This window comes from Choloepus didactylus, chromosome 9 (genome assembly GCF_015220235.1).
Source record: "Choloepus didactylus isolate mChoDid1 chromosome 9, mChoDid1.pri, whole genome shotgun sequence".
Classification (NCBI taxonomy): domain Eukaryota; kingdom Metazoa; phylum Chordata; class Mammalia; order Pilosa; family Megalonychidae; genus Choloepus; species Choloepus didactylus.
Genome location: NC_051315.1, coordinates 94,815,815 through 94,834,408, shown reverse-complemented (window position 1 = coordinate 94,834,408; position 18,594 = coordinate 94,815,815). Strand labels below are relative to the sequence as shown.

The 18,594-nt window shown below is 39.5% G+C and overlaps 1 protein-coding gene across 3 annotated transcripts in view; it reads right to left on the bottom strand.

The window, feature by feature from the left end:
• FAM117B (family with sequence similarity 117 member B) overlaps positions 1 to 18,293 on the bottom strand; it is a 226,081-nt gene extending 207,788 nt beyond the window's left edge. For all 3 annotated transcript variants that reach the window (XM_037850254.1, XM_037850255.1, XM_037850253.1), the window contains exon 1: positions 17,506 to 18,293. In XM_037850254.1, the coding sequence (XP_037706182.1) occupies positions 17,506 to 18,280 (775 nt within the window). In that variant the 5' untranslated portion in view covers positions 18,281 to 18,293. The remainder of the gene's footprint in view (positions 1 to 17,505) is intronic.
• Between the last annotated feature and the right edge of the window lie 301 nt (positions 18,294 to 18,594).

The window sequence follows — 18,594 nt, the reverse complement described above, 5'->3', positions numbered from 1 at the left end:
GTGCTCAATGCCTTTATCACTGACTATCCTACAGTCTCTCGTACCTCAAACTCTAGCCATATTAAAAGTATAAATTACTGCTAATAATAATAATGGTAGCTAACACTTAGATAACTCTTTCTATGATCCAGACAATTAAATTTTAATGCCACAAATTAACTGTAAAGCTTGGATGACAAGAATATTACAGATGTTATGAAAACAGCTAATATTGAGAGATTACTATATCACGCACACAGATTATAAGAACTTTTATCCTTGCAGCAAACCTCTATTATATGCACTATTAATATCCTCTTATACAAGTGAATTGAAGTTAACTTGCCTAAAGTTAAAACAGCCAGTATATGACAATACTAGGATTTGAACCCCGACAGTCTGGCTCTAAAGTACATACTACTAACCACGGAATACATTCTTAACTCCTAAGACTATCAAAGGCCATTCTGAGAACTTCATTTTCTATCCTCTTTTTCTACTGCTCTCTCTCTCCCTTCCCCAATATTCTATACCCTATATTTTAAGTCACATAGAACTGAATATATGTATATTTTTGTACTTCTATGATCCAATTGAAAAGTTCTGTTCCTCCCTTTCAAACCCAAAGCGAAAGCCATCTCCTTTGAGAGAACTCCTATACCTATCCCCTATAGAATTATTCACTCCTTTGATTCCAGAGCATTCAGTCAGTATAACATATGTCTATGTAACTGTTACATGACTGGCTGGTAAGTCCTGATCTCTCTTTGTCTTTTCCCTCTGATTACAGAGTTATTAACAAATAGAGTAGCCAAGATGTAGAACTATGAGTAAAGTTCTACTTTGTCTCATCTTCAACTGTAAAATACAGATATCAGGAGAGCTGAGGCAAGATGGCAGAGTGGTGAGGTGTGGGTTTTAGTTACTCCTCTGGGGCAGTTGGTAGAAAGCCAGGAACTGCATGGACGAGACACTGCAGAGGAATCTGAGTTTGCATATACTTCATACAACATTCACAAATGCGTGGAACCCCTGAGATCAGCGAAATCTGAAAGCTCTTGTGGCCAGGGGGGCCTGTGCCCCTCCCTGCCAGGCACAATCCTGAGGGAGGAGGGGCCGTCGGTGCTGGAAACCAGGAGGGAGAACTGCAGTTGCAGCACTGATTAACAAACTCAGACTGCTGAATAAAAACTCCAACCATAGACAAACTGAGACCCGACACCAGATAATCTGGGAGCAGTCAGCCTGGCAGAGAAGAGAGAGGGCTAGCAAAAAAAGCAATAAAAAAAAAATAAAAAATAAAAACAGAGACTTCTGGAGCTGGGGTGAACATTGATAGGGGAGAAGGGCTGGGCTCAAACAGAATCAGGCACATATGCAAATCAAAATCCCTTCTCTGAAAAGCTGGTTTCTCTGCTTTCTTGATTGTTCCTTAATTGCCCTCAACTCCTTGTCTTTTAGCATTTCAATAGCCCATCAAAACTGCAAGGAGCATAAATAGCCCATACTGGGCCCTTCTTTTTCTTTTTTTTATTAAATAGCTATTCTAAAAAGCCCAATACAGAAAGCCTCAAAGACTTGCAATTTTGGCCCAGGCAAGAGCAGAGCTAAGATAGTCCTGACAGACAAAGCAATAAGTCTAGTAGCAGAGAAAATTTGCTAAAGACTATAACTTCCTAAGAAAAGGGGGATGTGGCCCAGCTCCAGTGGCAGCCCTCCTCTGGGGAACTCGGACCCAGGGGTTGGAATTCAGAAACCAGCTTCAGGCAGCCATGCCCCCAACAGGGTCAGGGTCACTAGGACAACTAAAGGCACGTACCTCCTTACACTGGTAGAAGAACTGCATGCTGGCAAGTGCCAACTGCTGGACTGCACAGGAAAAACACCGAGTCTAGAGACCTTGCAGGAGGGTCTCATTCTTGAGGAAATGCCATACACTCCTGAGACTTGGACCCTCTGGACTGGGAAAACCTGACTGGGGTTGACCATATCTGAGGAGACCCTGACACAAAAAGGCTACACAGAGGCAGGGGAAGAAACAGAAAAACAAGAGGTGAAAAACTCCAATCAACAAAATAGAACCTAAGTTAGAGGCTTAGAATAAGCTGAACTAAACACCAGAGGTTAGAAAACAAAGCCAACCAATAAGAAAACCCTAGGTAAAAGAGAGAAAACAAGCTCCAAAATAAGCTAATCAAGAAAGTCAAATGCCTACACAGCTCAAGATAATGAGCTATAATAGGAAACACGGAAATATGGACCAGTCAAAGGAACAAACTAATAGTTCAACTGAGATACAGGAGTTGAGACAACTAATGTGAAATCAATTCAATGAACAGAAGGAAGAACTAATTAAAGATGTTCAAACAAATCTCCTAAATCAATTCAAAATCTAAGTCAACAAACAGAGGGAAGATATAGCAAAAGAGATGAACACACTGGATGACCATAAAGAATAATTCATAAACTTGAAAAAACAAAAAGACAGAACTTATAGGAATGAAGGGCATAATGGAGGAGACGAAAAAGGCAATGGAGGGATACAACAGTAGATTTGAACAGGCAGAAGAAAGGATCAGTGAATTGAAAAACCAGACATTTGAATTCATACACACAAAAGAAAAGATGGTGAAAAGAAGGGAAAAATACGAGCACGGTCTTAGGGAGCTGAGTGACAACATGAAGCACACGAATATACATGTTATGGGTGTCCCAGAGGGAGAAGAGAAGGGAAAGGGGGCAGAAAGAATAATAGAAGAAATAACTACTGAAAATTTCCCAACTCTTAGGAAAGACAGAATATTACAGATTCAAGAAGTACAGCACACCCCAAACAGAACAGACCCCAACAGACCTACTCCAAGACACTTACTGATCAGATTGTCCAATGTCAAAGACAAAGAGAATTCTGAAAGCAACAAGAGAGAAGCAATCCATAACATACAAGGGAAGCTCGATAAGACTATGTAGAGATGTCTCTGCAGAAACCATGGAGCCAAGAAGACAATGGTATGATATATTTAAGATACTGAAAGAGAAGAACTGCCAACCAAGAATTCTTTATCGGGCAAAACTGTCCTTCAAAAATGAGGGTAAGATTAAAATATTTTCAGACAAACAGACACCGAGAGACTTTGTGAATGAGAGACCGGTGCTACAAGAAATACTAAAGGGAGTGCTACAAGCTGAAGGAAAAGACAGGAGAAAGAGGTTTAGAGAAGAGTGTAGAAATGAAGATTATCAGGAAGGGTAAAAAGAAAGAGAGGAAAAAATAAGACATAACATAAAATCCAAAAGACAAAATGGTAGAAGAAAGCACTGCCCTTACAGTAATAACGTTAAATGTTAATGGATTAAATTCCCCAATACAAAGACACAGACTGGCAGAATGGATTAAAAAACAGGACCCATCTATATGTTGTCTACCAGAAACTCACTTTAGACACAAGGACAAAAATCGGCTGAAAGTGAAAGGCTGGAAAAAGATATTTCATGCAAACAGCAACCAGAAAAAAGCAGGAGTAGCTATATTAATATCAGACAAATGAGACTTCAAAAGTAAAACAATTTAAAGAGTCAAAGTAGGACACTATATATTAATAAGAGGGTCAATTCATTAAGAAAATATAACAATCATAAATATTTATGCACCAAGCCTGAGAGCCCCAAAATTCATGAGGCAAACATTGAGAACATTGAAAGGAGAAGTAGATAACTCCACAATAATAGTTGGAGACTTCAATACACTGCTGTCATCAATGGACAGAACATCTAGCAAAGGATCAATGAGGAAATGGAGATGTTGAATTATATGATAAATGAACTAGACTTGACAGACATTTATAGAACAGTACACCCCACAACAGCAGGATACACATTCTTCTCCAGTGCTCATGGAACATTCTCTAGGATAGACCACATGCTGGGTCACAAAGCAAGTCTCAACAAATTTAAAAATATTGATATTATAAAAAACACTTTCTCGGATCACAATGGAATGAAGTTGGAAATAAATCACAGGCAGAAGATTGTAAAATTCACAAATTTATGGAGACTAATAACAACACACTCTTAAAAAGCCAGTGGGTAAAGAAAGAAATTACGAGAGAAATTAGTAAATACCTCGAGGCAAATGACAATGAAAACATAACATATCAAAACTTATGGCATACAGCAAAGGCAGTGCTGGGAGGGAAATTTATTGCCCTAAATGCCTATATTAAAAGACAAGAGAGAAGAGAAACTGAGGAATTAACTGTCCATTTGGAGGAACTAGAAAAAGAACAGCAAACTAACTCCAAAGCAAACAGAAAGAAAGAAAGAAAGATTAGAGCAGAAATAAATGAAACTGACAACAGGAAAATAAATGAAACTGAGAATCAATAAAACCAGAAGCTGGTTATTTGAGAAAAATCAACAAAACTGATGGATCCCTAGCTAGGCTAACAAAAAAAGAGAGCAGATGCAAATAAATTCAATCAGAAACAGGAAAGGAAACATAACTACTGACCCTGCAGAAATAAAGGAGGTAATGAGAAGATACTATGAGCAACTATATGCTAATAAATTGGACAATTTACATGAAATGGACAACTTCCTAGAAAAGCATAACCAACCAACAATGACCGGAGAAGAAATAGATGACCTCAACAAACCAAACACAAACAAAGAGACTGAGTCAGTCATCAAAAAGCTCCCAAAAAAAGAAAAGCCCAGGACCAGATGGTTCACGTGTGAATTCTACCAAACATTCAAGAAAGAATATCAATCCTGTCAAACTCTTCAAAAAAACTGAAGAGGAGGGAAAGCTACCCAACTCATTCTATGAAGCCAACATCACCCTAATACCAAAATCAGACAAAGATACTACAAAAAACGAAAATTCCAGACCCATCTCTTTAATGAATATAGATGCAAAAATCCTCAACAAAATACTCACAAATGGAATCCAGCAGCATATTAAAAGAATTCTACACCATGACCAAGTGGGGTTTATTCCAGGCATGCAAGGTTGTTTCAACACAAGAAAATCCATTAATGAAATACATCACATCAATCAATCAAAGCAAAAAAATTACATGATCATCTCAATTGATGGAGAAAAGGAATTTGACAAAATTCAACATCCTTTCTTGATGAAAACACTTCAAAGGATAGGAATAGAAGGGAACTTCCTCAATATGATAAAGGCAATATATGAAAACCCACAGCTAACATTGTACTCAATGAGGGGAGATTGAAAGCTTTCCCTCTAAGATCAAGAACAAGACAGGAACACTGTCACCATTGTTATTCAACATTGTGCTGGAAGTTCTAGCTAGAGCAATTAGGCAAGAATAAGAAATAAATAGCATTCAAATTAGAGAGGAAGAAGTAAAACTTTCACTGTTTGCAGATCACATAATTCTATATGTAGAAAATCCACAAAAATCTACAGCAAAGCTATAACAGCTAATCAATAAATACAGCAAAGTGGCAGGCTACAAGATCAACACACAAAAATTTGTAGTGTTCTTATACACAAGCAATGTGCAACAAGAGGAGGAAATCAAGAAAAAAATTACATTTACAATAGCAACTAAAAGAATCAAGTATTTACGAATAAACTTAACGAAGGCCACAAAAGACCTATACAAAGAAAACTACAAGAAACTGCTAAAAGAAATAGAACAGGAGCTAAAAAAAAAAAATGGAAGAACATACCATGTTCATGGATTGGAAAACTAAATATAAAATGTCAACTCTACCTAAATGGATTTATACATTCAATGCAATACCAATTAAAATCCCAATAATTTACTTTGCATAAATAGAAAAACCAATAACCAAATTTATTTGGAAGGGGAAGGTGCTCCAAATAGCCAAAAATATCTTGAGAAAGAGGAACGAAGTGGGATGTCTCACACTACCTGACTTTGAAGCATATTACAAAGCTACAGTGCTCAAAGCAGCACAGTATTGGCATAAGGACAGAGATACCGACCAATGGCATGGAATTGAGTGTTCAGAAATAGACTCTCGCATCTGCTGACAATTTATCTTTGATAAGGCAGTCAATCCAAAGCAACAATCCAGAGCAGCCTCTTCAATAAATGGTGTTTGGAGAACTGGATATCCATTTCCAAAAGAATGAAAGAGGACTCCTATCTCACACCTTATATAAAAATTAACTCAAAATGGATCAAAGACCTAAACATAAGCACTAAGACGATAAGACTCTTAGAAGAAAATATAGGGCAATATCTTTTTACTTTTATTTTTTATACTGATTCTTTCTGGTGTAAGAAAAATGTTCAAAAATAGATTGGGATGATGAATGCATAACTATATGATGGTACTGTGAACAGTTGATTGTACACCGTAGATGACTGAATGGATGTGAATATATCTCAATAAAACTGAATTAAAAACAAAAAAAATACACATCTCACAAACCAAAAGAATTCCCTTGAAGGTGTGAAGTTAACAGCAATCCTTCAAATGTCTGAAACACTGAATTCACAGAGCTGTGCACTTCACAAGGTACTAGAAAGCAGAAGTCAAATATGCCACAAATATCAAATTCTGATACCCTAGTACTTCCTGGTTCTACCTATCCATTTCCTGTTGTTCCTCCTGCCACTCTCCCACCTCCATAAACAAGGAAGTCATACACAACATAATTCATCCAAAGAGAAAAATTAGCAAGAACGCAGTTTGGTATCTACATATCTGCCACAATGCAGAAATAACTTTTATAAATACTATACTAATGCCCATTTCTCTAGTGCAAGAGTTTTCAAACTATTTTCCTTGGAGGCTTCTATGACTGTTTACAAATTTAGAGTGCAGGTCACCTTGCAGAGAGTAACCTTCAAGGTTTAGAGGAAGGCTTGAGAACCTGCATTTTTAACAAATACCCTAAGTGATTCTGATACAGATGAACAACACTCTGTGTAGTACTGGTATAAAGAGAAACACACAGACAAATGAAAAGAATTGGAAGTTCAGAAATAAACCCACATCTATGCCCAACTAATTTTTGACAAGGGTGCCAAGCATATTAGTTTTGGAAAAAGAGGTCTCTTCAACAAATGGTGCTGGGAAAACTGGATTTCCAAATTCAAAAGAATAAGGTTTGGCCCCTACCTTATGCCTTATACAAAAACTCACTCTAAATGGGCCAAGAATCTAAACATAAGAGCTAAAATCATAAAACTAGTAGAAAACACAGAGGATAACCTTCATAACCTTAGATTTGGTTAGGATTTCTTAGACATGACACCAAAAGCATGAATTACAAAAGAAAAAAAAAGATAAGATGGACTTTGTCAAAATTTAAAACTATTGTACAATAAAGACAATATCAAGAAAGTGAAAAAGACAACCTACAGAATGGGAGAAAACAATATGAGCCATATATCTGATAAGCATTTAATACCTGGAATATATAAAGAACTCCTACAACTCAACAACAAAAAGACAAAAATCCAATTAAAGAATGGGCAAAAGACTTGAATAGACATTTCACTATAGAAGGTACACAAATGGCCAATAAGCACAAGAAAAGCTGCTCAACAGCACTGGTCACCAGGGAAACACAAATGAAAAACCCATGCGATGTCACCTCACACCCACTATAATTTGAAAAACAGAAAATAATAAGTGTTGCCAAGAAAGAGAAGAAATAGCAATTACATTGCTAGTGGCACTGTAAATTGGTGCAACCATCATGGAAATCAGTGTTGTGGTTCCTTAAAAAATTGAAAGTAGAATTATCATATGACCCAGCAATCCCCTTCTTAGTATATACCTAAATTTACTGAAAGAAGGACTTGGACAGATATTTGCACACCAGTGTTCAAAGATGAGCATTATCTACCATGGCAAGGTGGAAGCAACCCAAGTGTACATCAACTGGCAAGTGGATAAACAAAATGTTATATATACATACAATGGAATAGTATTCACCACAAAAAAGAACAGAGTTCTGATGCATGCTGCAACAAGGATGAACCCTGAAGACCTCATGCTGAGTGAAATAAGCAGACAAATATTACATGATCTCACAAATATTAAATACTTGAAGCAAACATCAGAGACAGATGGTGGTTTATAGATTACCAAGAGCCAAAGAGCAGGTTAGAAGAGGGAATAAAAGCATGAGTGAGTGGTTTCTGTTTGAGGTGATGAAAAAGGAGAAATAATGTGTCAGTGAGGGTAACACAATATTGTGAATATAATTAATACTACCGAATAGTACACTTGCGTGTAATTAAAATGGTAAATTTTGCACTCTGTATCAATTACTACAATAAAAAATTTTCAAATAAATAAAGTTATTCACTTCCCCAATATCACATGGCTTCTCCGTGGCACAACATGGGTGTTAAACCATGTCTACCCAAAACCTATGCTGATAAAATCTGTTATGCTACCTTTCGTTTCATAACATTTATTTGAGATATTATCACACAAGACAAAATCGGGTAAAATGGAGGAAGGTGCATTAAAAATTGACCTTTCTTCAAAATCTTATTTAGGGTTAACCTTATTGCCTTGTTACCTTCTCTAAGCATACCTCAGTTCCAAATGACAAACCATTTGCTATGGAGATGGCAGGCACTGAAAGTGGGAAGTTTAAAATATCTTCATCAGGACAGTATGCATAGATTACCATGGAGTAGTCAAGAGAAGGAAGTTCTAGATCAACTAAAAATTAGCTCCAATCCCAAAAAGAACAAAAAACTGGGTAGGGATAAAGTAAAATAGGGAAGCCCCTCTAAAGATCCTAAGACCTTCAACTCATGACCTCCAAATGCCTGACCACTAACAAAGATTACTTCATCCAGCTCATGTGATATGCACATCTAGAAGCTGTCAACCAGATCTAGATGGACTCTGAAGTTTGAGTCGCATGAGGTTTACAGAATGTGGGATAAATCCTTCCCACCTACAGTAAAAATTACTATATTATATCAAGGCTGCAAACTGGCAGTAAACCTCCCTTTAAAATAAAACAGAGTCTGGTAATTACAAGACAATCTTTTTCCATGACTGTCCTTCAGATTGTCTTACAAAAACAGCAAATAATCTACTGTGCACCATGAAGATTTGCAATCCAAAAGCATCTTATCCCACTCTGCCTGAAATTTCACTAGGATGAAAACAGAACACATTCTGGGAACTTCCAGCAGACCAAGATGGTAGCATAAGACACTCCAGGGTATGGCCCCCACCACACAATCTTTGAACAACTAGCAAAAATTGACAGAGTCATCTTCCTCAAAACTCCAGAAAACAGTTAAAGGGTTGCAGTAAATGGGCAAGTGCCAAATCAAGAAAAAGCAGCCTTAAAAATGTTAGGTGAAGCTCGTGGTACCCTTGGTGGCCCCACTCCCACTTCTCTCCGGTCAAGTGTGGAGCCAGCCTATCATTCCCAATGTTGTCCCCTAGCCCTGTCCCAGAGGCAGCAGAGTAACCCCTATGTATATACTGGGGTGCCTGTATGTCAGCTCCAATCTATTCTGTGGAAGCCTGAAAGACTGAACTAGGAAACCTCTCTGTGACCTGCTCTCCTAGCATTTGCTCTGAAGGCAGAGAAGCAGCCTGCAGATAGCTAAAACAGTGCAAGAAAATTAAAACAAAGCAGCCTCGGGAAAAGGACTACCTGAATTAAGTCATACTACAGAACACTCAGAAGGGGATGAAAATCTATCTCAAAGGGAGTAGAGGGGGCATTCAAACTCCTGTAAACTGTAAATGGGGTAATTCCCAAGACCACTAGCAAGCACAAGCCCAGGAAAAGAAGCAGGCTTCACAGCTCCACATAGGCTCAGACAAGATGGAGAGGACCTGCACCTCACACTGGCCTTGGATTGATCATCTTGCTAAAAGACCTAAGCTCTGAAGGAAACCACCAGCCAAGGCTTTGGTTTGTTTGTCTTTGTTAGCTCCTGGCACTCAAGGAAATCTCTGGCATATCACTAGCTGGATACAAATTTAAGGGACAGACAGCTCAGGGAACAAATCCTGGAGTTAACATTCAAAAATATTAAAATATACAGTGTGCAACAAAAGATTACAAGACAAACAATGAAACAGGAAACGGCCCATCCAAAGGAATAAGATAAAAATCCATAAACCACCAACAAAGAGGACCAGGCTTTGGACATACCAGAGACTTTATAATACTGATCCTCAGTATGCTCAAGGAGATAAAAGAAAACATGGAGAAAGAACTAAAGGATATGAGGAAAACAACTGAAGAACCAAACAGAAATACTGGAGGTAAAGACCATAACACCTGAAATGAAAAATTCCCTAGCAGGTTTCAACAACAGATTGGAGCTGGCAGAACAAAGTATCAGTGATCTTACAGAGAAGACAACTGAAATGTCTCAGACTGAAGAGTAGGAATAAAAAACAATTTTAAAAGAAAGAACAGAGCCTAAGAGACCTGTAAGTCACCATCAAGCGTAACAAAATACGCATTATTTTAGTCTGCTACAAAGAAGAGAAAGGGATAGAAAGCATATTCAAAGAAATAATGGGAGAAAACTTCCCAAATTTAATGGAGGATATGAATATGCACATTTAGAAGTCCAATGAACCCCACACAGGATAAATTCAAAGAGAACCATATCAAGACAAACAGTAATAAAAAACTGTTCAATGCCAGGGACAAAGAGAGAGTTCTGAAAAGTGCAAGAGAAAAGCAATGAGTTATATACAAGGAAGACTAATAAGATTATACTCAGATTTCTCATCAGAAACCATGGAAGCAAGAAGGCAGTGGGATGAAATATTTAGAGTGCTGAAAGAAAACTGCCTATGAATAATTTTATATCTGGCAAGATGTTCTTTGAAAAATGAGGGGAAGATTAAGATATTCCCAGATAAACAAAGCTGAAAGAGTCTGTCACCACTGAACATGCCCTACAAGCAATGCTAAAGAGAGCTATTCAAACTATAAAGGAAAGGACAGCAGACAGCAGATTGAAGTGGCATAAGAAATAACGACCAGTAGAGGTAACTATATGGGTAATCACAAATGCCAGGACTATTTTATTGTATTTGGGGTACGTAACTCGACTTTTTACTTCTTATAGTTTCTAAAATGCAAATGAAATGATACATCTATGGTTTTGCACATACAATGTATAAAGATATATTTTATAACAAGGGCAATAAAAAGGAGGGGAGACAGAGAGATAGAGGAACAGTGTGTGTGTATGATATTTTAAGTTGGTATCAAATCAAATATGACTGTTACAAATTTAGGAATGTCAAATTTTAGCCCCATGGTAACCACAAAGAAAATATATGAAAAATAAATTCAGAAAGAAATGAAAAGGGACTCAAAATGGTACAATGCAAACAAAAATCAAATAAATATGAAAGCTGGCATTAACGGAAGAACTAGGGGTCAAAAAAGATATAAGACAAAGACAAAATAGCAAAATGGGAGAATAAAGTCCTGCATTATCACTAGTTACTTTAAATGTAAATAGCTAAACTTTCCAGTCAAAAGGCAAAGACTGGCAAAATGAATAAAAAAGTATGACCAAACTATATGCTGTTAGTAAGAGACCCACCTTAAATTCAAAGACACAATTAGGTTGAAAGTGAAAGGATGAAAAAACACATACCACATATACAGTAATCAAAGGCAGCTGGGATGGTTATACCAATATCAGATAAAACAGACTTTAAGTAAAAAAAACTGTTACAAGGGAAAAAGAAGGTCACTATATACTGATAAAAGGGGTCAATTCAACAAGAAGTCATAACAATTCTAAATATATATGCACCTAATGGCAGAGTCCCAAAATACCTGAAGTGAGAAGGATCTAAGATGGTGGCATAGAGAGGAGTGGAAGCTAAGTAGTCCCCCTGGAACAACTAAAAAAAAAAAAAAAACCAGAAACAACTAGTAAATAATCCAGAATAACTGTGGGGGAACAAACGTGACCGTCCACTCATCATACACTAACCTAAATTGGGAAGAATGCCTGAGATCACAGCATATAATCTGTAAGTAAAAACTGCGGATCCAAATCGGGAGACCCCTCCCCCACAGCCCAAGCTACAAAGCCTTGTGGTGACAGAGAGAAGCTTTCTCCCAGCAAGTGAATACACCTCAGCTGCGCTCCAACTGGGGTTTTAATTAGCAAGTGTAAACTGCTCACTACAGGTACGAATCCCCAACAAGCAGACAGAGGCTTTGGGTGACGACTGACCTTGGAGAGTCGGAGGGTCGCCTCGGACTACTCTAAAAGGGACTCTCTGTTCCTTTTTCAGCTCAGTAGAGAAAGCCTCAGCCATTTTCAGTTCCCAGTTCTGTGATCCAGACCACAGTGGAGACAGCACAGGCAGAGAGAGACCACTGAAATGCTAATGACCTCTCCCTAGGGGGTGTATCTTCTCCAAGAGGAAAGGGGTGGGGCCCAGCTCTACTACCTGCCTTCCATTAAGAACTTGGGGAAAAGAATCACACCTCCTTACACCAGTCAAGAATTATAGGCTAACAAGAGCCACCTGCTGGGCAGAAAAGCACAGTGACCAGAGGCATCACAGGGTGTACCAATTTTCTAAGACACACCCTCAGGGAAACCAGATACTGAATATTTCTTCCTTCTGAGACCTGAGCCCATTCTGGTCTGGGGAGGCCTCACTGGGTAACCAAGGAAATCATGCCTAGACAACAGAAAACTACGACCTACACCAAGAAAAATGAGGTTATGGTCCAGTCAGGGGAACAAACTTGCACTTCAGCTGTGGTGCAGGAATTGAAACAACTAATAATAAGTCAATTCAGAAAGTTTAGGGAAGATATGGCAAAAGAGCTGAACCGTATAATGAAAAGACAGGACGTATATAAGGTAGAAATTGAAAGTTCAAAAAACCAACTGGCGGAATCTATGGAAATGAAAGGCACAACACAAGAGATGAAAGACACAATGGAAACATACAACAGCAGATCTCAAGAGGCAGAAGAAAACACTCAGGAACTGGAGAACAAGACACCTGAAAACCTACACACATAAGAACAGATAGCGAAAAGAATGGAAAAATATGAGCAACGTCTCCAGGAACTTGAAGACAAAACGAAAAGCAAGAATTTACGTGTCACTGGAGTCCCAGAAGGAGAAGAAAAGGGAAAGGGGGCAGAAGCAATAATAGGGGAAATAATCAATGAAAATTTCCCATCTTTTATGAAAGACATAAAATTACAGATCCAAGAAGCACAGCATACCCCAAACAGAGTAGATCTGAATAAGCCTATGCCAAGACACTTAATAATCAGATTATCAAACACCAAAATACCTGAAGCAAAAATTACAGATTTTAAGGGAGAAATGGTCTACATTAATAGTAGGAGACATCAATATACCACTTCAATAATTGATAGAACATATAGACAGAAGACCAGTAAGGAATACAAGACTTGAACAATACTCTAAAGCAACTAGAATTAACAAACATATATAGAACACCTCACCCAACAGCAGCAGAATACACATTCTTCACTAGTGCACATGGATCATTCTACAGGATAGACCATACGTTAGGTCACAAAACAAGTCTCAATAAATTCAAAAATATTGAAATCATACAGTGTATCTCCTCTGACCACAATAAAATAATGACAGAAACCAATAATAGAATGAGAACTGGGAAATTCATAAATATGTAAGAATTAAACAATACACTCTTAAACAAGCAAGGGGTCAAAGAAGAAATCACAACAGAAATTAGGAAATATCTTGAGGAAAATGAAAACACAACATACCAAAACCTTGCATCTATGGCCAACTGCATTTTGACAAGGGTGCCAAGTCCACTTAATGGGAAAATAATCTCTTCAAATGGTACTGGGAAAACTGAATATCCACATGCAAAAGAATAAAAGTGGACCTCTACCTCATACCAGATACAAAAATTAACTCAAATAGATCAAAGACCTAAACATAAGAACTAAAACTGTAATACTCCTAGAAGAAAACATAGGGAAATATCTTCAGGATCTTTTATTAGGCATTGGAATCCTAGACTTTATAGCAAAAGCATGAGCAAGAAAAGAAAAAAATAGATAAAATGTTCTTCAACATAACCAGCAACTTTTGGGATCAAAAGTCATTACTCCCCTAATGTAGTGCCAGATAATTCATGCTGGAGATGTTACTCATGATAAATTATATAAGATCATTTATTGATACACCAACATTTGTAGAGCAAGTGAGAATACACACTGTATGAAACTCTTACTGGTGTCATGAATGAAGGTATGTCTTCAGTGATCACTCACTGCTTATCATTAATATTCTTTCACTTAGGAAATTATCCTAAGGGCAATTTTACGAAAATCTTTAGCTGGATTTCACATCAGAACATTCGCAGTGGAAATAAAATACTTTATATGGACCCTTTAGTATGCAATGCCATCAAAAAGTCAAGAATTTTGCATAAGCATTACTACTGAAATTATGTAGGACAACAACATAGGATTTTGAAGTGACATTGATATACTAAATAATGAATTTTGTAAGAAGTAATATTAAGTGAGATTAATGCAGTACATCAGTACTTGCATATACGTAAGCAACAAATATTGCTGAAAATCTAAAATGTTGGCCACATTCAAGTTTTCATTTTATACAACTCTAAACCCCAAGTTCTGAAATAACTTTGAATGTTAACTGAAACATTTAGTACACAAATTTATGATTTAGTATACAAGATTACGATTCTTAGCTATTACCTTAGTAGTATAATATATGTGCATGGCAAAGATGAAAACAAACAGATTTAAATAAACACATTTTAGAAGTAGAAAAAAATGTCTTCAACAAAGTGACAGAAACCTACAGAATGAAAGAAAATATTTGGAAATTTTATATCTGACAAGGGTTTATTACCCAGAATAAAGAACTCATACATTCAACAACAAAAAGATAAAAACAACCCAATTAAAAAAATAGGCAAAGACTTAGGAGACATGTCTCTAAAGAAGATATACAAGTGGTCAATAAGCACATGAAAAGATGCTCAACATCATTAGCCATTAGAGAAATGCAAATCAAAACCACAATGAGATACAACCTCATATCCACTAGGGTGGCTATTTAAAAAAAAAAAAAAAAAAACAGAAAGTAACAAGTGTTGACATGTGTGCAGAGAAACAGGAACCCTGTTTGCTGTTGTTGGGAATTTAAAACAAAGCAGCTGCTGTGAAAAACACTCGGGCAGTTCCTCAGGAAGTTAAACTCAGAATTACCATTTAACCCCACAATCCCACATCTAGGTATATACCCAAAAGAACTGAAAGTAGGGACTCAGGCAGATATTTGTTCATCAATGTTCATAGCACCACTATTCACAATAGCCAAAAGATAGAATTAAACTAGGTATCCATCAACAAATGATGGATTAACAAAATGTGGTATACATACAACAGAATGTTATTCAGCCATAAAATGGAATGAAGTTCTGATACCTGTGACAATATGGATGAACCCTGAAGACTTTCTGTGGAGTAAAATAGGCCAGACACAAAAGGACAGATATGATTTCACTTATATGAACTAGCTAAAATATGCAAAATCATAGAAAGTAGATTCAGGTTATCGGGTGGGGGGAGGAAGGGAATGGGTTCAATGATTAACGAGTACAGAATCTGGGGTGATGGAAAAGTTTTGGTGTGGATGATGGTGATGGGAGCATACACTGTGAATGCAAGTAATACTAGTTAATTGTGCACTTGAAAAGGGTGGAATGGGAAATTTTGTGTTGTACATGTTACCACATAAAAATTAAAAACAAAAAACTAAGCATATATAATTTTCACATACAATACATTCCCAGAGTCTATCCTATACAGCATGAAACTACCCCCTTAATATAATGTAAAAGAGTTGGTCTTTAGAGTACCACAGAATAGAATTCAAATTCCAACTCTGCCACTTGTTACTTCACCTCTAAAGGCTATTGTAAGATAAAATGAGATCATTTTGAAAATCACCTGCCATGTAGTAGGAGGTCAATAAGCAAAAGCTAGCTAGCATTATGGGGAGCAGTTCTAGGGCTTTTAACAAATTAAAAAACCTATTTTGCATTCTGAAAAAATTTAAAACAGAATCTCTTGTTCTAATGAGAAAACACTAGTGATCATTTTCCGGGACAATTCTCTGCAAAAAAAGGATCTGTTGTCTAAAATCTTTCTTAAATAGTAAGACTCAGATTATTCCCTCCATTTCTAAAACTCCTGAAACAACTTTGTCCAACTTATTTGGTTAGGATGTACTGTACTAAGTTTCTAGAAATTCCCAACCATTCTACCTGGAAGATTCTAACAGGAATTTCCAAGACAGAAATACACAAGATGTGTGTTGACAATATTAAAACACAACTAAATATGTATCTTATAATAAGAAAATAACTAAAACTGTGGAATTGTAACCTACAATATTCTTTGAAATTTGCTCTCTAAGCACGTGTTAAATTGCACTTGGAAATTTATCACTTTTATGTATATATGTTATGTTCTACAATAAACTAACATTAACTAAACATAAACTAAAAACGACCAATTTCTCTTTTTAACCAGATTCTGATAACAAGGCAACTAGATGATAACTTTTATCCCTTTCAACTTCCTAGTTTGAATTTCTCTTCTGAGATAATCTTTATGAATAACTCTACTGGAACCCAACAGTTCCATTCTGAACTTTTCCCAAGAAAGCTTCAAGGCACATAAAGAAACAAATAAAAACAAAAAACATTTTTCCCCAAAATAATAACACGAGGAGACAAACCCTGGAATTTGCTTTTTTAAAAATAAATTCGGATAAATCGTTTTAAATCCTGAACACAACAACATAAGTATCTCGAAAATATTACCAGGCTCTCAAACGAAGCCCACAAACCTTCCAAAGGAATGTTGCTTAACTTCCTTCTCACTTCTTGCTACCCATTTTTATCGAGTCTTAGGAAATGCTAAAATGTTCCCACTCTCACCTCAGTTCTTTGCTGCAAATCTGCCACGCTAATGAATTCAGTCCTCCAGACCTGAAACCGTTTTATCAAAAAGAAATACGAAGCAGCAAACATCTGCTACGCTAACGTTAACCATGTCAGTAAAACAAAATGATACGCCACTAGTAACCCACCCTCAGTGTGCGGGAAAGAAAAGGAAAGGGAGACTAAGCAGTAACAAGAGGGCGGACAAGACTGACAGAACTCCAGGTTTATAATTAACATACATCCAGCCAAGCACAAGGTAAGCGGCTGCACCTACACTGCTAGCGATCCGCCGGAGCCAACGGCGACGAGAGGCCGGCGGCGCACCCCTGCGAGCGGAGGGGCGGAGCCCGAGGGAGGCGGGGCCGCACCACTCGACCGCAAATCCCGCCCACCTCCCCGCCCCGCCCCGCCCCCGCTGTCCCGGCTCCGCGGCAGCGCCGCAATCCCCGCGCGGAAGCCCAGAGCATCCGGGACCCCTTCCCGCCGACCGTTACCCTTCTCCGCGCGGTCCCCGGCACGTACCTGCTTTGCAAACCGGAGCGCTAGGGCTCCTACTCTCGGGAGAGCTTCGGCTCTGTTCCGGGGACCTCCTCCGGTGGCGGACACGGGCTGGGGGTGGGGCCACGCTCACCTCGCCGGTCCACAGGTGGGTGGGCGACGAGGAAGGCGACGACACGGTGCCCAGCAGCGGCGGCGGGTGCGGCCGGGGGGGACTCCCGCGAGCCCCGGTTGCGGCGCTGCGCGTGGGGCTGGTACCCCGTGTGGACGTCGCGGACGCGCCCGTCTGCGTGGCCACCGTGGGGCTGGTGCGCGCCGCTGCGCTCCCGCCGCCGCGCGTGGGGCTTGTGCTGCGCGAGGCTGTGCGCGGGCCCCCACCGCCGCTTGAAGGGCCTGAGGCGCCACCACAGCAGCCGCCGTTGTTGTTGCCGCCGCCGCCGCCGTTGCTCCGCGTGGGGCTGCCATGTTGCTGCTGCTGCTTCAACTGGAACGGAACCGTCGCCCTCATGGGCTGCAGGCGGCTCCCGGCTCCCCCGGCGGTGGCGCTCGCGCCGCTCCCGAGGGAACCGGTTGGCGTGGGGGACCCATTGCGCCTCATCCGCTGGGACATAGTCCCCCCTCCCTGGTGACTGGGCGAGACGGGAGTTTTGTTGTGGTGGTATTGCAGGGGGAGAATTCTCGAGGACGAGGCCGGAGGGAAGGCCCCCACGACGGGGTGACGAAGCCGGAATTCGGGGTGCTGGGGGCGCTGGGGCAGCAACGAGGTGGTGCAGCAGTCGCCGCCGCTGCCGCTCCTCATCAACAATAGTGTCTCCTCCGTTGCCCCCGCCCCCCGCGGCCTCCAATTGGCGCGGCGTCATCCGCGCTCGAGCCGCTTTCTCGCGCCTATTGGCTGCGAGCAACTCGGGTCCCGGGTCCCCGGGGCCTTAGAGAGTTCGGGTTTGCGCGAAGGCCGTCTGCTCTTTAAAGAAAAAGAGACCCGCCCACCGTGGGGGGGGGGGGGAGTGGAGAACACAAGCCGTGTGTATGTATTTGTAGTGTACGCGCGCGCGTGGGTGTGTACACGTGAGTGTACACGTACGCGCGCGCCTTGCCACGCACGTCTTTCACTTC